This window comes from Balearica regulorum, chromosome 5, assembly GCF_011004875.1.
Source record: "Balearica regulorum gibbericeps isolate bBalReg1 chromosome 5, bBalReg1.pri, whole genome shotgun sequence".
Lineage (NCBI taxonomy): Eukaryota > Metazoa > Chordata > Aves > Gruiformes > Gruidae > Balearica > Balearica regulorum.
In genome coordinates this window covers 38,589,898-38,615,180 of record NC_046188.1, presented here as the reverse complement: position 1 = coordinate 38,615,180, position 25,283 = coordinate 38,589,898, and the positions used below count along the sequence as shown (strand labels likewise).

At 41.3% G+C, this 25,283-nt stretch overlaps 1 protein-coding gene across 9 annotated transcripts in view; it reads right to left on the bottom strand.

Moving 5' to 3' along the window:
* Nucleotides 1-25,283, bottom strand: part of SMOC1 (SPARC related modular calcium binding 1) — a 137,675-nt gene that overhangs the window by 27,222 nt on the left and 85,170 nt on the right. For 7 of the 9 annotated variants that reach the window (XM_075754230.1, XM_075754231.1, XM_075754233.1 and 4 more), the window contains exons 6-7: nucleotides 21,509-21,598; nucleotides 16,593-16,673 (exon numbers count right to left, since the gene is read on the bottom strand). In XM_075754230.1, coding sequence (XP_075610345.1) covers nucleotides 16,593-16,673; nucleotides 21,509-21,598 — 171 coding nt within the window. The remainder of the gene's footprint in view (nucleotides 1-16,592; nucleotides 16,674-21,508; nucleotides 21,599-25,283) is intronic. The other 2 variants (XM_075754232.1, XM_075754235.1) reach the window with 1 other exon arrangement.

The window sequence follows — 25,283 nt, the reverse complement described above, 5'->3', positions numbered from 1 at the left end:
AAGACATCACCAACCAGAGAACAGAGTGCACAGTTGGCATGCACCAAAGAACAGAAAGAAGCCCAGAAATGGCTTCCACAGCCAGCCCAGCACCTTCGGCCCTAATGCTGCCTCTTCAGCTACCACCTGCAGAGGAGTGACGGATGCACGGAGATGTGCCAGGCTGCTCCCTCTTATATAGACCAGCCATTAAAGGGGGAAGAGATGCACTGAGTACCCACAGGATATTAAGAGCTATTTGGCTCAGTAGCCAGAAGCTCTCAATTACATGTCTTCAAACATTCTGGCCCTTTGAGGAGTAAGAAAATTATTTCAACTTTGGAAACCACTGAAGGTATCACAGAGAGAAAAAAAAAGCATGCATGTAGAACAGAAAACAGTCAAGGTAGCTGATCATAGGATTTAAAACATGTCTAAGTCTAGGGTAAAAAAAAAAAAGACAACAATATAACTCCTAACTTTTATCCTTAGGAGAGTGACAAAAAACAGAAGCAGGAACAGTTGCTCTCTCCTTCCCTAGCTTTCCTCTCCCTTGCAGTTTATTGTGTTTTTTCTTTTCTAAGCAAGCCACATCATCTGAAATTCCTTGCCACAGCCAAGAATCCCCTCAAGCTTTCAATACCATAAAATGCTTCAACACTGACAGGCAGTGACACCACAGGTTCATCCCAAACCCACAGATGTTTGCACGGTCAGCCAGCAGACATGGCATGACCTCAGCATCCTGCCCCCAGGACAGGCTCAGCACACAACTAACACATGCTCACTGTTTCTGTGTATTTTGTCTGTCTGTACCCCATCAGTTACGTCTTATATTTTGGTGATAAATTCTGGTGCAGAGAGTAATTTTTGTTCTGTATTTGGGGAAAAGAAGGTGTGCTGATTCCCAACTAGAATTCCTCAGCTTGGTAGCAGCAGGTACAACACAAAAAACTCCAGCAGGTCTGCAGGGTGTCACCTGAGTACAGCATGCTTTGGGTACCAGAAGTGGTTTTACTGGTTTCTAATTGAACTGTAGCAGCTAAAGAGTCTCAGAGACCCAGAACAGTCTCCCCTCTCCTCAGCATTTCAGATCACTGTTGAGGCTGAAAATGTGAAGGGCACCTGAACTTTGCCACACACAAATCCACACAACCGAAACACAGAATAAAAACTTTTAAGTGTCGGCAAGTCTGACTCAAGCAGAGAGAAACTTGATCAGGAAGGAGCAGGAGGGGATAAAGTCAACAGAAACTGAAAGGGAGCTCAAGCCTCAGCTGATATTTAAGCTGACTTCACTTTGCTGACAGATTTCACATCTGAAAAATGTGACTGTTCCCAAGCTGTACGTGGACAGAGAAGTCATTGAGCAAGAGGCCTGCAGGCTCCTTAACAAACCGCTTACATCACGAGGGGCCCCCCGCTTGCCTGTGGTTTGCCGACAGCAATTCACACCTTGGCCCTCAGGTGAGGAGGATCATTCATGCAGCTTAGGAAAGCAAAAACAGGAGCAGAATTCCCTATCATCATTTTATATAATAAGCAAAAGAAAAAGACTTCTGCTGAGGAGAACTACATTCCAGAAATTTTTCTATCTAAATCCCCAAAGCTTCCTGAGTGCATAAAGTCAAACCAAGATCTCTCAAGTCCTTTGAGTCTTGCAAAACTAGCACTGAAAAAGACTCTGAAAAACATAAAGCAGGGGTTTTTTTCTGTCTCAGAACAAAAAAAATATGCCACTTTTATTGAAATCAAGGAAAAAAGGAAAGAATAAATGCATTTTAATGAGTATCTTATTTTACATACATTTGCAGTTAGGTATGCAAATTACACAGAATAAATGTGTATACTTACACACACGTTTGTACTATGCCATAAAAAATGGCAAAAAAATCCTCTGCACATATTAACAGAAATTTGTGGGAATTTGATAGTCACAGCATTTACTACCAGAATACAGAACTAATTGGTAGTCATTCCTGTTTGAAGGGTGTTTAAAGTCTGAGTGAAACAAATCTTACAGGTTTTGTTCAGTTGACATCAAATAGATGCAATGATGCAAAATCTCCCATCATCACCAGTATTCAGTAGCCTGTCATTAGCGGTGACAGCAGTACAACTGAAATAGCAAGGAGATCAGATTTTTTTCTCATTTCTAGCATACATTAGAAGTAGCCACTATGAAAGTCTCATCTATTCCATTACATCCTGAAGAACACGAACCAGACATACTGGGGCAAACCAAAGCCCCAACTTGTCTGCTTCGTCTCCAGCCATGGCCAAAAGCAGAAGCTTAGAGGAGAACAGAGGAACAGGACAAGCATATACTACTTTCCCCCATGTGCTTCATGTCTCAACCAGTTGTGGATCAGAAGCTTGCAGAGACAGACATGGAGTTTGTCTTTAGTGAGTAGCATTGGCTTTCCCTTCCACCAGTTTGCCATGTCTGTCCTTATAAATTTTTATTAACTATGACATCCTGCAGCTAGTTCTGTGGCTTGACTACATGTTGCATGTGGAACACAGCATGTCTTTTGGTTTGATCTAAACCTGGCTCCAACTAGTTTTGTTTGCTGACCCTAGTTCTTCTGAAGGATGAAACAGTGAACAGTTTGCAGTCTCCCTCCCTACCTCTCACTGCTTTACAGATTCCTACTTCGTCTTTTATATGCTGAGGAGTCCTAGCTGACCCAATTCTTTCTCTGAACGCTTTCCAGATCCACTGTACTTTCCCTGAGGTAGAGGGGATCAGAACAGCAAACATGACCCTAAATGGAGGCTGCAACAACAGCCTAGTGGAAAGTTCCTTCAGTGACATCTGTCTACTAAGCAGAAGAAAGTATTAACTAGCACTAGCCCCTGGAGAGGCTCTTTCCTCCAGGCTACCCCTCTAACAGCACTTAATTCCCTGAAAAAATAAACATGAATATTAACAGTTGGGGTATATTTCAACAGCCAGCAAAATCAGCTGGGAAATCCATACCATCAGCTTCCCTAGTATGGGACTTGGCATGAACTGCATACACTGTCACCATGAAAGACTGTCTTGCAGGTAATGAAGGGACCATCAAATGCTATCCCAGCTCCAGGACACTGAAGTCAGCCTGTTCCAGTCAGACCACTTACTGGAAACTTTGCTGTTGTTGCCAAGGCCAGGTTTATGGAGGATAGTGAAAGCCTATGGCCAAGCTAGAAGGTTTAATTCCAGCTATGAAATTAAGCTGTCATCTTAGAAAGAAGCACATATTTATTAAATGTGCAGGGTACTTAAAAGCCTAGTCCCTGTTTGAGTTAATGGGGGTTGCAGGCACGGAAAGGTAAAGAAAAAAAGTTTTCCTTCTTTCCCTATATTAAACATTTAGAGAGAGAGAACATTTAAGACACCAAGTCAGTGGGACACAAACAGCCTTCCCAGGACCAACAATAATATTACACACACTTTTTTTTTTTTTAAAGGCACTGTCACATTCCCGTTTTCTGCCATCTCTGCTTTGACTTAAGACAACCATCAGCAAAGCAGCTGAGTAACACTTGCCAACTTGCTGTTGCTGGGGAGTGAAACCTTCAGAAGACAGCAAATCTAGATTACAACAAATCCAATAGCAGCAAAAAACAAAAAAAAGACAGGAAATGCATGCGCACACAAAGAAGAGAATCACTGACAGAAATATCCATTTTACCGTAATTGCTCAGCTCTAAAATGCTGTTTGTTCCTTCTTACTCTTGACTGCTTCTAACACTCCCCAAAATTTTTTTAAAAGTAGTGTCTCTGTCACCGTGAGCTATTGCAGGAAAACAGGGCTTGGACATCTGCAGTTGTACATTATTTATGCAGCAATTTTCCCCTAGTAATAGCCTTCTGAGAAATACATGGTCAGATTCATATAAAGGTCTCTCATTCCTGGTCCCTTAAGTACACACATTCAAACATACATCTAGTGCCTGCACAACAAAAATAAAAATGATGGATGAGGTTAGGGACTCATCTGACTGTCTAATAAACTAGATGGTTATTAAGGAGATGGGGTGTTTGTTTACCTTACAAAGCTGAGCAGAGAGGGTGTCTAGCAGCATCTAACCAAAGGCTTGTGCTTAACAGTTCTAATGCTCAGCTTGCAGGGCTGGATGCAGCCAAGGTGCTGCTCTTGGGATGAGGCAGCCTCCCCCAGCTGCTCTCCTGACACGTAACAGCTCTCATTGCTATCAGAGCCAAAGGACCAAGCATCAGTCACCAGGGCTGAGAGGATGCTGCGGATGATAGGGGTGAGACATAAGGAAGATCTGCCATCCAACCACTGCAGATTACTTTTTTTTAATATTGCTCTTCTGCATCCAATTTTTTTCTCATTAAAAGGAGAGAGAGACCATGACACCAAAACCAACCACCCTGGAGAAATCCCTACAGTCTTGAGAGACCAGGAGTCCTTCTTCCAAACCAGGCAAAAGAGAGGGTCTAAACTCCCTCTGTGCTTCTGCCCAGCCCGTATGAACCTATGTGAGTAGCCTAACCCCAGAGCTACAGGCTACGACAGGCAGAGCAGATTTCCTTCTCTTTCTCTCTCTCTTTTTTTTTTTTAAACCAGAAATTCTGTCTGGACAAGGGAAACTTTTCCCATGGAGTTCCCACAAAAAGCTTCAGTTTTAATGAACAAGCATTCATCAAAAGGGGAAGAAAAAGTCTCTTACTGAAGGATTCTTGACCAATCCTCATTGTTAGTGCTGCAACAGGGACCTGACTTCAAAATACCATTTCAAAAAAGTCAGACACATGCCTCTCCCAAATTCTTTTTTGTTCAACTTCCAGCTTTCCCCTCCAAGAGGAACTAGTGCAGCACAGAACGAAAGGCAGCCGTATGGATAGTGCCAAGTTCCTATTGACATCCTGTGTCAACCCAAAAGTGAGGACTAAGTGTCTTTGTGCTTCAGTTTTCTCCTCAGTGAGAGAAACTGTTTGCCTGTCTCCTAGGCAAGCTTCATTCAAACAGGGTTGATTTCTCATTTATATTTAGCCTGTCTTTACACTGCTCTGGCAGAGAAGAGGAGCCTTGAACTGGTTATTTTATCACAGCATGTACACCAGCTTAAAGGTGTTTTTACATTGCATAAGGGAGCTCTAATGTGAACAGGACCCAGGTCTGCTCTGGGAGAACAGGTGCCACACTCATCTCAGTACAGAGCTTAAAAAAGCTGTGGGCAGAAAGCACAGCCTCATTCCACAGAGAAAGTTGGGCAACTGGTTATATCAGCAGCCCAAATCTGCATCCCTTCCACCTCAGAGAGGAAAGAAAATTTGAAAAGCCTTGGGTACGCAGATGCACAAGAGCTAGCAGGACTAGCAAAGCAATGCGGTGAATAGGCACTAGCTGCCTGTCCCCCGAGCAGGGCTGTGGGTGGAGGGAGAGAAACAACCCCTTCTGTGTTTACTAGGAGCACAATAACAGCTGAGCAAATAAGGCTCATGGGGATAGCATAAATCTCTCTGCACCTCTGTTAGTCATCAGCACTGCTACCCACTCCACCCTGTTCTGTCTGGGACTGTGGTCCTTCCAGGGTATTCTGGCTAATGTAAAGGTAAAGAGAAAAAACAAACCTTGCAGGTGCTCCAACACTGTACCAGTTGAGCAGTCCATGCTTTACCTTGGTACTTACTCAATTTCATTTCTCAAGGCATAGGCTACAGAGGAAGCAGAGGTTACTACACGTTCCAGTGCTGAACAAGTACAATGCAAAGGTTTAACACGTGACTTATCTTTAAAAATACATTGTTCCAAGTGGCTCATTAAACTTCAGCTATCCAGGAACACATCCTTCCCCTGCCATTTTCCTTCTGCTCAAACCTGCACTGCTCTCCCACCAGCATGACGTGATGAGAAGCCTATTCAATAACTACCCTCTAGCTTGAAATGAGGAGGAAAGGCTGAAGGAAGCACTGTCCCAGGGATTAGAGTGAACTTGCTGAGGGACTTTTTGATGCACAACCTGTGGGCACTGGGTGCTGCCCAACTAGGAGTCTGTTCCACAGGGTTTCCAAACCGCACAGGAATAAAGCTCCACACCTGCACATCTTGAAGCCTGCCAGCTGAAAGCTACCTGTCCCTGCGATTCTAACTCAACTGTCTTTCAGGCAGGGCTTGGATTCTTTCTACCACTCCATCTCTCAGGCAGTTACACAGTCTTAGAGCTGTAGCCAGACTAGCTGAAGGATGGCAGAAAGAGAACAATTTTTTTAAATTTTTTTTTTTAATGGCTACAGTATATCATCCTGTCAAAAAAATGCAAATATTCACATATTCATACACAATGCATTAGATAGAGCTCTGATTAAATTCTGGTTCATTAGAGTATATTATAAGCTGTAGCGTTCTCATAAGCAAACAAGGAAAATGTAGACTACATAGAATTACTATGAGATAGTTGGCTAACACTGCAGGTTAAAAAAAAAACAAACCATATTCCAAGAGGAGAGGTCTCAAAAGTTCTTTGTGAAACAGCTCTTCAGTATTGAAAATGATCACAAGACGTGTCTCGTATCAAATTAAATGACCAATTTGGCTAGCAGAACATAGCATCCAATTTACACACTGAAATTCAGGAAAGAATTCAAAGTCATCTTGATAAATGGTTTTAAACCAGTGTGATCACAACTTACAAGTACAAACCATAACAACCTGCAAGGAGAAATCCAGTGCATGGAGAGGAAATTACTGGCGAGACAGCAAGACTTGGAAAAAAACTGGTCAGGAGCTTAGGTAGACCACAAAAAAGGTCTGCAACTTCGTGACACTGCAAACAACAAAAAAATCAAAACAGGTCAATCTAGCTGTAGGATGTAGTGACAGGGGCCTCACATAAGAAAGAGGCACTAAGGACTGGTAAGCCTTTAAATCAGCTCTGTGTCCAGCTCTGGGCACTGCACTTTGAGGGAGAGGTGGACTGTTTGGCAAGAGTGCAGGAGAGAGCAAAGGCAACAGGCAGAGGTCTAGGAAACTTGATCTATGAGAAAAGGCTGAAAGAATTCCATTTGTTTAGTCTAGGGATGACATTCAGTCTTCTGAGACATAAAAGCTGTTATATAAAAAAAGATGGTCATAGATTTTTTTTTCCTTCCCCATGGGTAGTTCAAGTAGCAGTCAGTTTGCTTGGAAAAAAGAGGTTTAGATTTGACATAAAAAAGCCCTGGTGATTAACTGTTCAGTCATTGGAAGATGCAGTGGGACCCCTGTCACTGCATTAGGAACAGGTTACACACATCAGAGCTGCTGTTAACTGAATATGACCCTGACTTAAAATGGGCAGGGAAAAAACCCTATGTGACCTCTTCAGGTCTTTTTCACTGTCCTCACACAGACCGAGAAGCTCCAGCAGATCCCAGATGATTGCAGCATCCTCTTTGCAAACACAGCCTAAAGCCTTAAAGATATTTGATCTGGTTTAAGTTTCCAGATTTTTGGGTCTGATCTTGCTAATGCACCTGGCTTCCATATTCTGTATGACAGCTGTAGCTGTGTAGTACCTTCACAATGACAACAGTTTCTGCAGTCTAAGCAGAGAGCGTTCGGCACCAAAACACAGCCCTCTTCAGCTCTTTATATCAGGACGGTTCCCCAGCAGAAGAACAGCTTTCAGCCTTAGACACTGCCCTTATGATTTTGAAAGGAAGCTACCCAGAGTCTGTTTTTTCTTCCCTAACTCCTCTTTTCCATTTCACATAGTTTCTAAGCACTATTAGCTTGTGGCATACCCAGCTTTGAGATAAGCCACCTGTCTTTGAACACATTCATTCATTTTCCCTATACTCCTTTCTTGCTGCACTCTTTCCACACTGAGGAATGCTATTTAATAAAATGAGAAGCCATAGGTGTTTCCACTGGAGCCTTAACATTATTGGGAAACTATTTTCACTTCCACACCTGGTTTTAATACTGCTTGGAACAACTAGCACAGCAATTGTTGGAGAACTTGCCTATCTCTGCTGGCTGGAGTATACAAGCACACTATTTTTACAGTATTGTGTGTAGTTATAGTACGCCAAATGGAAAGCTTTTGAAAACTGTCACACACAGGTAAAGTATTTCAGACTGGTCTTCCTAACTACAATAACTTTTTTTTTATGCTACTGCTGGTGAGTAAAAGGAGGGGAAGAGAGACAGGTTTACAGCATGATGAGTCTTTTCATGTAATGACAGATCAGCTTTTTCCTGTAGTATTTAGCACTTTACGAGGAGGCAGAGGGAATTGCCTCTAACAGGAGTGCTAGCACTCACTCTCGGACATTTAGCTTGAGTCAGCTGTCTCTGGGCAAAACGTTCAGGCTTTGGAAGTTTAATGACGTAACATACGGGATCCAGACATCAGCCACAGGACAGAGAAACTTCTCCCACTCCACCAGTGCCATGTGATGGGAGGTAGCCCTCTTCCGCGCTCTGGGTTGAAAGGCAAGGGAAAGACTACTTTAGGTTAGTGTTCCCAGTAGGATTTCTCTGAATTGTAGCCTTACACAGACAACAGTCTCCAGCTGAGGAACCCCACACATTCTGGGGATCCCAGTTCCAGAGAGAACCTGCAGCTTTGTGCTATCAGAGCCTATTCAATGAGCCTAAGATCAGGTGGGAGACTGATCACATCAGCAGGATCACAGACCTCCCTGCATTGTAACTGGTGAAACCAGAGAAAAGCCATTCCATGCACCCAGAGTGAGGGTAGCCAGTTTAACACATCTTCCTCCCTCACATGTTCCAGGAGATTGAATGCTGCCTTAAACACACTCCCATCTTTTTGCCTGGCTCTGAAGGTGGGTTCTCTGCCCAGCCTTCTTTCCTGACTCTTCAGAGACAACCCTTGGGACCCTCTACCAAGAGGTCTTTCCATTTCCATTTCAACACCCTGAAAAAACATGCAGTTAAGTCACCCTTGAACTGTACCACAAAGTGTCTTACTAGTTCCCATTGACCACTTTCTTATTTTGGTGGTCTGGCAAAATGCAAAAATGAGATGACCACGAAAAGAAAGAAAACATGAGGATGGCACCTTTTACTCATGCTCCCCTCCCCAAATATACACAGGACTCTTACAACACAGCTTACAGGTCTGTTGACATCAGTTTGAAATTAAACACAGTCAACATACAAGGAGGTTGTAGCGAAGGGGGCATCGGTCTTTCCTCCCAAGTAACAAGTGATAGGACAAGAGGAAATGGCCTCAAGTTGTGACAGAGGAGGTTTAGATTGGATATTAGGAAAAAATTTTTCATGAAAAGGGCTATCAAGCACTGGAACAGGCTGCCCAGGGCAGTGGCTGAGTTACCATCCCTGGGGTATTTAAAATACATGTACATGTGGTGCTTAGGGACATGGTTTAGTAGTGGACTTAGCAGGGTTATGGTTGGACTCAATGATCTTAAGGATCTTTTCTAACCTAAATGATTCCAGGATTCTATGACATTTTCCTTAAATGTCCCATGATGCTGCTCTACAAGCCCTACTGATATTCCTGCAGGACCTCACACATTTCCCTTCTTATCTACTCACTCCATCTCTAAGACCCACCAAAGTGGAGAACCTCTTCACCCTAAGCCAGGCACCAGAAGGAAGCCTTCGTGGGAAGGGTAGGGTTTTCCAGCAGTTCTGGAATGCAGCTCTGCTCCCTCACAGCTCTGTGCTGTACTAGGTGATGTCCATGGTCTCCTTGGACGATGCTGGGGGCAGCAGACACTCTTAGGGATAGACTGACCTGTGTACCACTGAACCCTTTTTTTCTCCAGTTGTCTCCTTGAAAATTACTTGCAAGCCCCACCAAGGCTTTTGGTTTCAGGAGAAAGCCAGAGGGAATCTAGAAGTGCAGGTCAAGCTGTTACTTTGAAATGGCTCCTCCTTATTTGTGGCACCTTAGAAATGTTATAATCTCTCTTGTGAACTTGACAGGAACATTTCAAGAGAGGCAGCAATGTGAGTCAATATGTGTAGTCTATCTGCAGGCATCAACATATGTTCAAATGGATGTCTGAAGTACAGACCCACATACAAACCTGTGCAGAATACTATTACACACAGCAAGGAGCACTCTGCTGCTAAGGAATTACTTCAGCAAATCAATGCAATCCTTCCAATATGAACCAGCTTCTGCTAAAAAGCAAAATAAACTCTGTGAAGTTGACCTCTCCACTTTCTGTTTGTCTCTGTATGTCCAGGTAATGTCTGGTGCTGGAGCTTATTTCCTGTCCCCTCAAAATCCTCAGTGGTTTTAAATGCAGAATTGGGGGGGGGGGGGTTCCCCCTTTCACCACAGCTTCTTATATCTTTGCCCCTCTCCTACTGCTCCCTGTTCACTTGCCTTAACTGGCAGCTGTAGAGTAGCAGTTATGACTCTATGTCTAGAGTAACTTTTTTTCTTTCTTAGGGGCATGGGGGGGGAGTGACTGAATTCTTTGGGAATGATTTATCACACAGCACTCAGGGGGAGCTTCATTTATTTGCCTAGCTGCATATGGTTTAACACCTATGGTTGCATGCCGATTATTATACAATGTTATTTTTCCCACTTGTATACTTTGCACCTTTTCATAGAGCAGATTAACTGGTCCCAAATGGCATGTTATTTATGACTTTGTTTGCTGACTGTCTGGGAAGGGTCCTGGTCCTAGATTCTTCCATTCTCCCTGCTTCTGCTCTCCCCTACATACTCCCTTCTTTACCACACCTGTCACACTGAGACTGTGGGAGAATCACGCTTCGGCATCACATATCTCATAGCTTCTCAGAACTTCCAGGAGGGAGAAAGAGACAGAGGACTCCCAAGCAGCGGTCAAGACAGGAAGGGGTAGTTGAGCCACAGATGGAGCCAGAGGGAAAGGAGAAATAGAAAGTAAGGGACAAACATCACATTTTGGCTTGCAAGGATGCAGGAACTCAAAGAGCATAGAGATCTGCTGTGAAAATGTCATGGAATTAGTAAGTTTTCATATCCTACTCAACAGGGGCTTCTCTTGAGATTGCTTCATTTGGTATCAAGCCAGAACCTAAATTAAAATGAATTCAAAACCAAACCAAAACAAACCCTCACAAAAAGAAGGGGTGGGACTAATACAAAGATCTGAAAATAAATAGTTCTGGCAGGTGGGACAGTAAAGTGACAGATTTTAGTCCAATAGTTTTGACAGGTCAGAGGAGCACTGTGTTAGGAGGCACTGACTCAAGATGCAGGACAAGAGCCAAGGAGGACACATTAATAGAGTATAGTAGAAAAAACAAGATGTTTCTGACTCATTTGTTCCCTCCCATGAACTCTTGGTTCTTGACATCATCACTGACACTTCTTTTTTTCCTCTTCAGCTCTGCGGAAGTTCAAAAGCCACTACTCCCAGCATTAAGATGTCATTCCCAGGCTCCAAAATTCTCCAGTTCCAACGCCACTGTAACATCTTATTCAGATGTCGCTAAAGCACAATTGTGCCTGACTACCTCCCCTTCTCAACCTGCTTTCCTGCTAAAGTGGGATCAAATTTTGCTTCCACCCATCTCCTCCACCTGGTGTCCTGACTAATGCTAACCAGCCACAGATTTTGGGGAAGAGCCTACAATGCTGTAATAGACACTAACACAACTGGGATGGAGAGACAGCCAGACAGTTTGTAACTAAAACAACGAGTTTAGGAGTAGCAGGAGAAGCAAGAGCCCATGGTCTCACATGTCTTTAAATAACAAGGTGGGGAGGGCTGTGCGCCAAGAGTAGCACAAGACAGGTAAGGAAGAAGTAAGGCTGAGAAGATGGGATAAAGACAGTGATAAACTGCTCTCATTCAAAGCACTGCTTTGCTCTTCAAGAGCCTCATCTGAATCTAACTGAAACTCCCTGGTCTCTGCAGTGTTCTACATTTCCAAGACACAAGGAAATTTGCTCCAACTCCAAATAACTATACTTTCAACACAAATAGGTGCACTGTCTCCCTACTCTAGAAAATAATATAGGCATTCAAGCTCCTTGGGGTTAGTCCTCACTGCTAAAAAAGAAAGTCCTAATAAATCAAACTTTTGTCTAACCTTGGCTATTTTTGTTGTATCCCACCAAGATTGCCATATTCCTTTTTAAGGGCAAATCAGCAGGCCCTGCCCTGTTATATGTTGGTTGTGTTTCCAATTAAGGAAAGAACACAGACAAACGAGAGAACCCAGGTTGGGGTAGCACACTTGATAGAATCACATCCAACCTCACTGTGCAGATCTCTGGAGACAAACTGCACTCAAGAGTACACAGACTCCCTTTGGGGTGGATGGCAGGGTGTGCTTCTGCTTCTTGCAAAAGTGTGTACAGACATGCAGCTTTCAAGCTGTTCCCCCCTTTGAGAAGCTCTAAAGTTTGGGCTCTGAACGCATTCAATTAACAAAAAGAAATGCGAATACCACCATTCTTGTTTTCAAAGCTCATATACAGTTATACTCTGTCTGCTAAGAGCTCCTGACAGCAGAAAGCTCTATCACTGGAAAGCTGTCACATGAGATACCTGCATGATGCTTGGGTGCCAAAGCTGAACAGAATAGGCCACACGGAGCTGGCCCCCACTGAATAAGCAAGATTTTGAAACAAACTACTATGGGTTTTTTCTCTTTTTTTTTTTTTTAACTAGGCACACACAAACCTGTCTTCAGCTGCTAACCTTAATATATTACTCATTCTTCCTTTCAAATAACGTCATGTTCAAAACCCAAGTGACTGCAGAATATTTACTTGAGGCTGCTACTGCTAGTTTCTCTAGAGCTGTTTATTTTTCCATGCACGAGCTCATTACATCACTCTGTGGTTTTCTTAAAGGTTGTCAGGGTAAGCTGGATACAGGCTGGAGTCTCTTGCTAACTAAAACCAAATCATTAAGTAGCACAAACGGATTTGGAGATAACCCAACTCTGGAAATGAGGAACGACCATGGATTCCTCAGTGGAGATGGGGTGCTCCTAAACTGGCAGTCATTAAATTTATTTTCTGGAAGCAGGATACATTATCAAGTGTTTTCCTAGATTAAGAACTATAAAAGAATAATCATTTGGACTGTTCCAGGCTGGAATGGGTTGGAGGAATGAGGTAGGAAAGTAGGAGGATGAAACAGTAGAAGTAGAATGAAGAGACAGTTCCCATCCATGCTGATTAGAGAATGGCCATTGCAAAGATCCCATCTGTATCACCTGTTGCTCTGGCAGTGTTAAAAATAAATGACAGAGGGTAGTGCTAAGTAACAGGCTTAGTTTGGGGTATCCATGTGTGTGCACAGGTGGGTCTGCAGGTTTGGGGAAGGAGAAAATCAATTCAAAACAAATGTAAAAAAATGTTTTTGTCATTTTGTCACAGCAAGAAAAATACTGTGTTGATCTAGATCTTTCACTTGCCCCAGAAAGAAAAACTTACTTTTGAGCTTTTAGGATTCATAAAGGCAGAAGACTTAGTTTGTAAGCGTAGAAAAACAATAACTTTTCTGCTACTCAACAGTCCAGATGTGAGAGCATGTTCATATGCTGGTTCCTGCCTCTGGCTGAGAAGATTTGAACGTGGATCTGACCCTACTGAGAGAGAGATCTAGTTGTCATTTCATTCTTTAAGGCAGGCTGGGGTAACAGCACTAGGAATCCCTCCTAGCAATGCTGTTTTACTTCGCATAGAAAAATTCACTGGCAAAACACCTGGAGACATACAGATGCTCAGTCATGTGCTCTAACCACCATGCTAGAGTCATTCTGCTTTTCCTGATCCCTGGTTTAATTAGTATTTACACATGCAAAAAACCTCAAATGCTACAAGAGAGAGGACTGTTTCAGAAGAGTATCTTCTATTTGTCAACACTAAATGCAAGGTGGAACACTCAGATTTCAAATGCAGGTCTTAAGAGATACAGGCTGCATATGCAACATGGGGTGTCACGAGCTCAGCAATGCTCAGCTACCTGGTTCACTTCGTAGTCTAACTTTGATCAGAGACAATGATAGCAAATTACAGAGCCTGTTTGCCTCCATATAGGAATTCTTAAATTCTTCTCATGGTTGATATAGTGATGTGCTAGCTTTCCAAGATGTCTAATGTCAGTGCTAATTAAGAGCAGCACACGTCCTCCAACAGTAGTATCTACTGGACCCCTCTTCCCTGCAAAGGACAGAGCTATATAACCACCACAGGTAGGAGAGAGATCAGGGTTGTTTCAGTATACAAACTAAGGAATAGGGTAGGCTTTCAAGGACTCAAGACTAATGAAAAAGAACAGAAATAAAAAGAGTTAAGCTGGATATTACAAAAAAGAAAATCCTGAGATTGAGTTCAGATAGCAAGGTAGCTTCTTCCTGTGGGAGGAAGTGAAATCTTTATTGCCTAAGGCATTATGCTACACTAGAAAATACTGCTCTTCATACAGTACAAACATTTACTAGCCCTAAGGCAGTAGATTAGATGACCTACTATGTCTTTTCTCACCTCTAATTTCAGTGATCCCATTAAATTACTGCAAGAGGATACCAGGCTGTACGTGCTTTAAGGCAGTAAGTGCAAGCTCAGAGACACAATATAGCCAAGCAAATACCAAAACCAAAAATCCAATCCTGCACTAGTAAAACTTACCTTAAACCTTTAAAAAATAAATGAAAGATCAGAAATGTGCTGAGCTTTAATATTTCAAGCTGACAAGGGCCAAAAGCAATTAAAAACATCACCTAATTTTGCATGCCCATCTCATGACAGCTGTTTCATCATCTTCAGCCAAGACAGACTTGAAGACATTTGAAGGACCTGATTCTAAATTATAATTATCCTCCCCAGCTCTTTGTTGTTCAATCCCACCTACCCTACAGTGCCTTTTAAGATATATGACAAGAGATGAAAGGAATTAAAGATACCAAACAAGGGGACTAGGCTTCACTGGCTGAAAGAAACAGACTCAGGTAGCCCACACCTAATATCAGCTTAACCACAGCCCTATTTTGATGAGGTAGCATTTCTTGATAGCAATAATTTTATGTAAAAAAAACCAGATAGCTGTGTATTTGTGTGGTCTAATGTGGAAATTTGGGGCTAAAAATTGGCAACCCAGTTGCTTACTGACATCCTACAGCAAATGAGTGTCTGTCAGGGCAACCAGTAAGGCTGACATATCTCCTTTTAGCTTGCTGTAGAAACCACCTCTTATGGAACTCTTGAATTTTCCAGAAGATCATTTATTTTCAATTTCTAGCATGCACCCACAATAATCTTGTTTGAGTAACAGAAATTACATCAGAACCAACTTAAAAAAAAAGGACAAACAGTAAACTCACAAAAGGAACTCTTCCATGAAGAAAACTCCAGTTTACATCAGATGGCTTTCTGAGGAAACACTTGAACAAACCAATTACCTTTACAACATGAAAGCCAGCCTACTTTGGCTCTGTCGTGCCAAGAAAAGGTGGGAAACAGACTCTCAAGTAAAAGACCCTCCCACTCCCAAGTCCCTTTGTAGCCTTCTAGAACCCAAATCTAGGAACTCTTAATTCTATCGCAGCTACCAGGTTTGATGCATTAGAAGGAAAGTTGGTCTCAGATAGGTAGGACCTATTACATAGGATTTTAACATTAAACTGTCACCTTCAATTGCGCTGTGAGTTGCTGGTTGCCCCAGCAGCTCACAAAACATAAGCTGCATTTGCTCTCCCACAGACAACATCCTTAAAGAAGAATGCTGATACTCCCTACGTCGTCTGAAGCTATCACAGTTTATCTGTTCTGGGGACTGGAGTTATTCCCAACAGCTGCTCTAATCGTATGTTGTCTCATAAAATTGATGCAATAGTAGCAGCTCCTATTTAAACCTTAAAGTAAACCCATGGCTTCTTAAGGCAATTTTCTTCTTTTGATATTCCCTTTACCTTCTTCCTTTCTCCCACTTCAGTGGGAAACCATTCCTTACCAAGAATCCCTAACTTTCCACTTCAGATTCTTTCAGTTGCTTATGATTTCAGTGGCTCCACACAGTTTCACCCCCATCTCCAATCTCAAGTTTTACATCCTAACTTCACATCCTCCTCTTCCTATTCATGTTCATGATCTTTCTTTGCTTTTTTTATGCTTGGGTCTTCCCTCATCCACTCTATCACCCCAAAAAATACTCTCAACATTTCTTAGACACAGACATAAGTAACCTACTTTTAGTTGTGAAATAATCCAATCATTTCTCTATGAAAAAATATCCACTGCAGAGAAGAGTCTTGAAGTTGCTAGAAAAGAAGCCCCTTCTCTGTATTTTCTCAACTGCTTAGACCAAAACCACAGCCCAGATCTCAGAGCCAAATGCATCAGTTTGTACATCCATGAAACACTGCTGAACAGCAAACAGTATCAAGATGACAGCCAGCTAGGGTGCATTATCAGATGAAGAATTTAGAGGTTCCCCAGTTATGGTTTGGGGAAACAGAAACCCCTCACCACACATCAACTGTGGCCTTCCAAACACAAAAGAAGGAGGCTATCTGTAATTATTTTATAGCCTGCACTTCAAGTCCTGCAACACTGCAAAGCAGCAGGATAGCTACAACAAAGAAAGAAAGAAACAAAAACAGACTGTAGCCTAGTTAAAAAAAAAAACACTTTTTTTTTTTTCTTTAGAGCATTACCTGAATTCCTTATACTGGAGCTGTTCAGTTTGGAATCTTTGATGACCAAGTGCTTAATCCAAAGGGTGGGTGCTGTGATTTCTGAAAAAGAAAAAAATAACTGCCTTAAACTACAGCAACTAGTGAATACACATGGTTATCTCATGAGGACAAGATGCTTGCTACAATCATGCCTTAACCGGTCCATCATCTTTGTAGAGATTGGCTCATCCCCTGCTGAGGTCTTCCACCTCTTATGAACCAGTATTTCTAAATCTTCCACAAGGTTATTTCATTACGCTCCTATTCCAGAGAATACCCTTTTTTCCTCCCTCTATCCTCTACTTCCCAACTTCTCAAGTGTAAAGCCTTTCTCCTCAAGACTTAGAGATCTCAAAGGTCGTTGTGTGCTATAGTATATGTTGGTTTCCACTAAAATATGTATGAAATCCAGATTAAAAGTCAATCCAGACCTTAAATATTGCTTTAACAGCCCAAGAAGAGCTGATCACAGTCAGTTCCCTACTACAAGCAACAACAAAATCCAAAACTAATAGGCAGAGAAATGAAGATATTTCTGGAAAGACTTGAAAGTAAGTCTGTTAAAGAAATAAGTTCTGGTTAAAAAAAAATCACTACAACCAAGACATCCAAACATAAATTAGTGGGGAAAAAAAACGCTTAGAGCACCTTCTCTGAGGTGTTATAATCACCTTGAAAACACAGCAGAACCTGCCCTAAGCCACAGAAACAATACACAGCATTTGATTAGAAATGAGCAAAGCAGTATTCAATATCACACGCTAGAGCTCCTAAAGTATGAGTTCTGAAAATGTCACTTTCTGAAAAATTTTCAGTTTTCACAACAGCATGCTTTAAATACTAGATCCTGGAGTTTGTCTTAGGTTCCTCTAAGTAGTTTTTATAAGAGTTTTCCTGCTCCCTTGTTGACATTTATATGGATCTGCACAGCAAGGGAGAAACTGGCTGACTACAGGAGCAACAGATAAGACCACAAAGGAAAAGTGAAAGGGAATTTTTCCTTCCTGAATGTTTTCAGCTACATTGATTGTAGGCACTATTGTAATCATATTCAGGGCATTTTTTCATATGGAAATATGGGTCGGTCGCTGATATTCCAGCAATAGTAAAAGTTTGCTTAACAAAGATTGCTTTATCTGCAGGTTTCACTACACTATTTTATCATCACTCAGTCATGATGTGCTCCTAACAAATACATATACCTATAGACTTTGGGCCTTTTGGGGGGGAGAACATCATCAAATTAAACACTGGGTCAGAGGTAGGAAGGGAAGAAGCACAAAAGTAGAAAAAGTCATAAACCAAATGCATAGAATCATAGAATGGTTTGAGTTGGAAGGGACCTTAAAGCTCATCTAGTTCTAACCCCCAAAGTCCTGGATCCAAACTCCTAAATCTGGGATGAAATTTAGCTCTGGCTCTGCACTGTTGAACTGTGCATGTCTACAGCTGACAAAAGGAGGGACAACCAAAGTCAAAAGATGTCGAAGAATGGGTCAGGGCGTTTAGAGACACAATGGTTCATATCTAAGTGAGGTTGAAAGGTGCAGAAAAGGGAATTGTGGGGAAGAGGAGAAAGGAAAAGAAAACTAATCCTTTGGGATCTACCATAAAAATGTATTTTCCATCCAGTAAACTTGGACATTATTTGGAATACAGGTAAGCAACATAGACTCCTCTGAACAACAGTGGAAAGAGTAGATTCCCACTGAGTTAAGAGGGAAAGTTTACCAAAGAGAAGATGTTTAAAGAAGTTACTTTTTAGGAAATGAATACAACTTGCATGCTGAAACTAAATAGATGGTGGACGCAAAGAAAACAGAGCCTAGACGTGCAGGAGGAAATAAAACTTTCTGTAATTTAAAGCTATAGCCAAGATCATTAATAAAATACTGTTCTGCAGAGGAGAATCACTATAAACATCACTGAGATCTGCATTGTAACGAAGTGAAATAATTTTTAAAGAGATGGCTGCTTCATGATTCAAACCTTGGACAGGAGTTTAAGTTATCTGATCTACATTATCTCTGGCACTGCTCTGTTATGCCCTCAGGGAGGATTGGTAGAGAATGGGAGGGGAAGTTATTATGCCTGAAATTAGAATTTTCATTATCCTCTAATGTAAGTGAAAACATGAGAAAGGTCAACCTTACTCTTGGAGATGTTGAGGTTCAAAGGGTATCACACATTTCAGGGGCAGCTGAGTGTATTTAATGCCCTTTGAAAAAAGTCAGCCCCTTGTGGATTGAAGGTAGGCACCCAAAAACAGAGCATGAAAAAAATTCCACTTTTTTATTGTTCATTCATGTTGCTATCAGCTCCACCCTGGTTGCCTGACTTTGAATACACAGGTTTTCAGGAGCCCAGCAGATCTCGAACCCACTGAAATGGAATGAGATTTGGGCTTTAACTCCTTTGAACATCTATGAAGAGTCCAGACCTGACAGGTGAATGGATAACTGTTTTGCCCTTGTCATCTGACATTTGTGTCAGACACCAAGTACAAGCCGTTCCTCAGGAAGACCTACCCAAGACACTAGCAGAGTATTCTAGTGAAGTATCATGACATGTTTGCTCACATAGAATCAAGGGATTGTTCAGGATGACATGCTGAGGTGCCTAGTCCAACTTTTTGCTCCAGACAGGGTCAGCTATTAGAACCGACCAGGTTGCTCACAGTTTTATCCAACTGGCTCAGAAAAGGAGTACAGAAAATCACGTCTCTAGGCAATCTGTTCCACTGCCTCATTGTTCTCCTGGTAGCTAAGTTTTTCCTTATATCCCATCCAACCATTTTGTTTCAATTTATGACTGTTATCTCTCATCATGCATTATTGTGAAAAGCCTGGCTCCATCTTTTTGATAAACCTCCCTGTAGGTATTGGAAAGCTGCTATTAGGTCACCTTTAAGTCTTCTCCCAGCTACATGCTTTTTACACTATTCCTGATGTACCCACTTTATCCACTGTTGGAGAAGTATGCTCAAAGGTAGTGGATATACAACCTTTTGGTCAGACCCAGAATGGATTTTCTTATGCTTATCGCTACAACCACCACTGAAATCTAGTTAGTCCTATTTTACTAACAGGGATGACAAAAATACAGTGACAAACTTCGCAGAGGTTATTTGTTGATGCATAGCTCGATTAACCTGCCTGTCATAATCTCTTCTCCCAAGTCATAAGGGACACTGCTAATACAAAAGGAAGCCATTGCATTAGTCATTCTCTCTAGAACTCTAGGAGATAAGGTACTACATAATATATTGCAAGAATTGTGAGAGGCAATCTTTCATCATACAGTCCAAGCCCATTTATTAGACTTGATTTCTCCTACAAATCAAAGCAAAGGTTTCTGATTGAAAATGTTTTTCAGAGAAGACAGGACAAGATTTTTTCAGACTCCGCCTGTCACCAGAAGGACTAGAAAAGGTCTGTTCACTACACTATTCCATTTCTCAAGAACTTTGCTCAGTTCTATTTGAATAACCAAAATGCAGAATCTCTCCTAGAAAGAGCTTCTGAACAGGCTGTATTAACCAGATGAGCTCTCTCCTGCATTTTACCAATGCATTCTTTCCTTTGAATATCTGTGGGCACCCTCTCAGGAGAAATCTTGAAGGCCAGAAGCATGCTGTGATTACAAACAGCAATTCAATACATCAGCTTGCTGCCAGGAGGAACTTTTTGATATAAAAAAAAGAGTTAGTCAGCATGGCTTCAGTCTCCTCTGTTTATTTGAGAATGCTTTTTGCTCTGAGGGCTTGGCTTTGTTTCTTAAAGTTCACAAGAAGATTCTTACAAACCTATGATCACTAAATGGAAGCAACAGGACTACAGCATCTTGCCATTAAATAAGCTTATTTTAGCAACAAAAAACCCCACCCCATCACCTGTTTTTACAACAAGGCAGGAGGTATCAACAGCACCACCTATTCTTGTTCAGTAGTGTCCATTTCTGCCTTTGGTCCAGTTTTAAAAAAAGCGTCAAGTACAGCAGTTCAGTATGAAAATGCATAGGCTTTCCCTCACTGCCTTAAGGTCCACAGTTTCAGGTGGGCCACAGAGTGGTTCAGACTTTAGCCTATAGCTTGACTATAATGGTTGTGAGTTTAAATCTGTAGAAAACATGCACTACTTCTAAGTAATATGCAGGATCTAAGCAGCTGCTAACAGGCCCAATTCACTACCTGAGGACCACTATCCCCACTGGTATTTATGTTTGTATGTACAAAAGTTTGAACCCTCTGCAATGACAGCAATTTCAAGGCTTCCAGTGGACTAAAATCCAATATTCCCTCTCCACAATAATACAATTGCAAGATTAGGCCGTTTGAGAAGGAAACTGCCTTGGTGGGCCATGAATTAAGTGGGCCCAGGACACTTTCTTCATTTGCTTAAATAGTATGTACGTCAATGAAAGTAATTGCTAAAGAAACCTCCGAGCAATTTTCTTCCAAGTCAACATTCACAAGCTGTGGTTTAGCACTACCCTCCCTTTCATGAAGCTGTAATGCCTTGCAGAGGTTATGAAACTCCCAGCATTAGTATCACAAGGGTGCAGAGAGCAAGTAGATAAGGACAGTCTAAAGGCAGTTGTCATTTCTGACTCAATGCCCGGTTTTTTTGCCGTGACACCTTTTCCTCCAAGGTTACCCCAGGAATCTGGTCAACTGGTGTTATTGTTGGATTCCAGGGAAAAGAGGAGGATGTAAAAGGATTAGGGAAAATGCCTGAGGTCCCAAGGGCACTGTGAAATTTGGATGACTTATGAGATTCACTAGCTTTTCTGCTTTGCAGGATAAAGAAAGCATTTGAGCCATAAATCCTAGGGAAAAAAAGAGAGGGAAGTAGCTTTTTTGTTATTTTTGTGGGTTTTTTAAGGGATGCTCTTACCTTCTCCATCGAAAATAGGCTGGGTTTCCATGGTAGGCGTTGGCTTCGAACCATCATCTGAATTGAGGGTTAAAAAGAATCGAAAAGAAACTACCATTATTGAGGTAAATACTATCTACTCTCCAGTACTGTTGAATGATTGGGATTTGTACATGGCCCGGCCAAGTCCAGAAGAGAGAGAAGACAGACAGAATGAAAACAAATTATTCAGAGTTTACACTAACAGCAATAACATTTTACATAGCAAGCATGCATCAAGCACTATCCTTACACTTAAAAGAAGCCTCCCTTCCTCCCTTCTCCCTCCATAGACCATTAGTGTGCATCACCTGGTAGTCTCCCCTTGTTGCAATGGTCAGGCAATCGCCTTCCTAGTTTCAGGTGGCTATATATCCCACCCAGGATAATTCTTGAGACAACATAGGTCTGGGGATTGCTGTCCCATTGTGTCTTCCTCCTTATTTTTTTGTTCAAAAGAAAAACTCTTCTTCTGAAACTTACCTGTGCAGAACCTGGCACCATCATTCACTGCAGAGCTGTTAGAAAGGGATTGTCAATACAAATCTTTTTTCTTACAATGCCTGCATCAAGGTATTCTCTAATTGCGATGCTGTGGCAGCGTCTTCTAATTGCAAAATCATGGAAAAAGAACTTCTCTTAGTTTAGGTTTTTCATGTGCAAGAGCGCTCCATGTCTTCTGACCACAAGTCTTTCATAATTAAAAGCTTCAATCAAAAAAGATTCCACAAGAAATACAAATCTCAAAATTCAGAGACGGACCACAGGGAAAAGCGTTGAGTTTACACTCTCTTTGGCTTGGTACACCTATCCATCATATCTACAATCCCAGCTTGGATTCAGGCTGAATCTAATTTCCTCAGTCCTCAGAGGGATCTGGATTTCAAGCCCCAGCTTGGAACATTTCTTACACAGCACTAGGACAGCAGCATAGCATTAAGTGAGGCAAACCCTTCGACTGTGGGCAAGCTAAACTGGAACAAACTGTAGAGGAAAGGCTTTTGTCACATTGCAATATAAGAATGTAGAACATTGTTGGATGTAAATTAAAATGAGATTACCTTAGAAATGTCCTTTTTTTTTTTCACCCTTTTTGAAATACAGTGGCTTTAAAAACCTACAATTTGAAACAACTATTTTTGCATATATTATGGACAAAGATCACACTAGGCATCAGTTGGAAGCAAAAATCAGCTGGAAGGAGAAGTCTACGCCAGAAAGTCCAGCTTGCCACCATCTCCACAACTGTATCAGGTGCTCAGGGCAGAAGCCATTTGGAGGAAAGGTGCATGGGACAGCCCCTCCTAGAAGTAGGAATAACTGTCCACAGCCTTTCTTTATATTAGTTTCAATTACAAAAACAAAAGATCATTGGAAGAGGAAGGGCAGAGGTGGAAAACAGAGGCTTGTAAACTATTTTTCCACCAATACCTGTATTTGTAGTTTTATAAAGCGAGCAAGAGCATGAACACCTCTTCCACAGATCATTAACTTCATGCATTTCCACAGAAAGCAATCTAATTCACAGAAATAAAAAAGTGTGCTGGTAATTTCATTTCAACAGCAGAGATCCACTGAAGTAAAGGAGATTGACAGAAACAAGCAAGAGATCCTGTTGTCATTTTCCATCTTGATCAACATATTTGGTTTTTATGCTTAATTATAAGCATAGCAAAAAATATTTGGAAGAAAAAAATACTTACCATTCCTCAAGTCAGGTCTTGTTCTGAGTTTTCCTGTTATTGGGTATTACCAGTAATATGGATAAGCAGTATTTTTCTTTCAAAGTTTGAGTAACTGATTTCTTGACAAAAATTCCCAAATTTTTGTTTAATTTACAAGGAAGATTTTGCCCTTTAAAGAAATCTCTGGATAAAAGTAAATAGTTGATCTTCACTTTTCTGTCAGAATAGGTGTCTCTGCTTCTACAAGATCCCTGAAACCACAGCTATGACATTTTATTTGGAACTGGAAAGGTGAATAATTCTGAAGTTATATAAAATAGGAAGAAACCTGGCATAAAAAAAGTACCGGCATGATAAGAAGTTTATTCTTATTCCCATTGTTCTCATGAATGCTTCTGCACCAAGTAATTACAGAATTGCTTTTCAGATTTAAAGCAGCAACCCAGAAGCCAACACTGGAGAAAAATTCAAAGTGGATCTAAGCTGCAACATTTTTTACCCAAACCATTATGTGAACTTTGGCAGAACTTGGGATGCTTCAGGTTCAGGGGGTTTCTTTTAGGCTCGTGTGTACGTGAGAAGAGAGACAGTAGCAATTACAATTTGGGAAATGCATTCTTCTTAAATAAAGAGAATTTTATAGCAGTTTTTATATAAAGTTAGCCATTAAGCTACTGAAGGATATTAAACAGTGACAGAATAAATGCAGAACATAAACAAAAATACCAAACTAACCTTTGAACTGTGTTTTATTTTTAAGATCATCTCAGTAAAATGGCTGTGAACTACACAATCATTTCCTGAGTTACTACGGCCAAATTGTCACTAAGTCCACATTGTAGCAGCACCCAGTACAGTGTTAAGGTTTTGCAAATAGAGGGAAGTATAATTACTCCCCTGTTGTTCAAGCAAGTATAGTTCTTTCATCACATACACAAGAAAAAATGCAATAGACAAGAGCACTGTAATAACATTCACCGTATTTCAAAAATCAAAAGCAGGGATATTACTGATTTTTTTTAAAGGTCATGAAATAGTCACATAAAAGACAAAAATTGCACTTTATTAAAAACACCATACTCGCTTCCCAGCTGCCAGCTTCTTACTCTGAAACTACCAAATCTATTTTTTAAACTGGAGAATTCTCAGTAGGTCTCAGTGTTTCAAATTAGCTTATGGCAAAAGTTTCACTGCCGTTCCCTTTGGGCAGAAGAACAACCCTAATACTCATCTACTCTCATTTGATTTTTCCTCTCACTCAATACACTGTTCACACTGAACATTTGTTTCACTGGACTGTTTGTTCCTGGTAAATAAGGAATAAGTTCTGTTTTACATACCTGAAAGTTTTGAACAAGCATTTGTATTTCTTAAAGCAGCATTTTAGCATGTAACAGAAAAAACAAGCTATTTCAGAGACATAGGGTCTCCTGTGATATTATATGAGATGTACAGGTTATCGATAATTTGGAGCCAAAGGTCATGAAATACGTTCGAGTACAATCCATTCCTTTCTTCAAAAAGCTATTAAATTCCACACTCTCAAAAAAGGCATGTAACTGCAATAGTTCCTCATGCAGAGCACGTCACATGCAGAGGGATCAAAGAGGTCAAGCGCATGCTTCCTAATCCCTCTAGATGGCAATACTTCCAGATCAGAAACTCACAATCTGCAGAGCCATCAAAGATAATTTCCCTTGGTTGCAGAATATTCTCAGAGCCTTGAAGAGTGCATTAGCATGCTTCTCTTACATGTTTTACAACCCAGCATGAATACCCACTTTATTTTTCCAAGACAACCACTGAATACAGACAGCATTACTCAACAGAATACCTCTGATGGGACAGTTTTAAAACCATAAAACTCCTTTCCAGTAAGCCTCCTTTTCCTAGGGTACACCTGCAAAAGCTGAACTGATTTTTCTGGCTCAACTGGTGTCAACTTAAAAATGGTATTATCACTGGTAAGAGTGAAACAGGCAGGTCCAAACAACTCTCCCTAAGCCATTTTCAGATGAAGATACCACGGCTATAAGCATGAAGCCCACTTGCACTACAACTATCATAAGCTT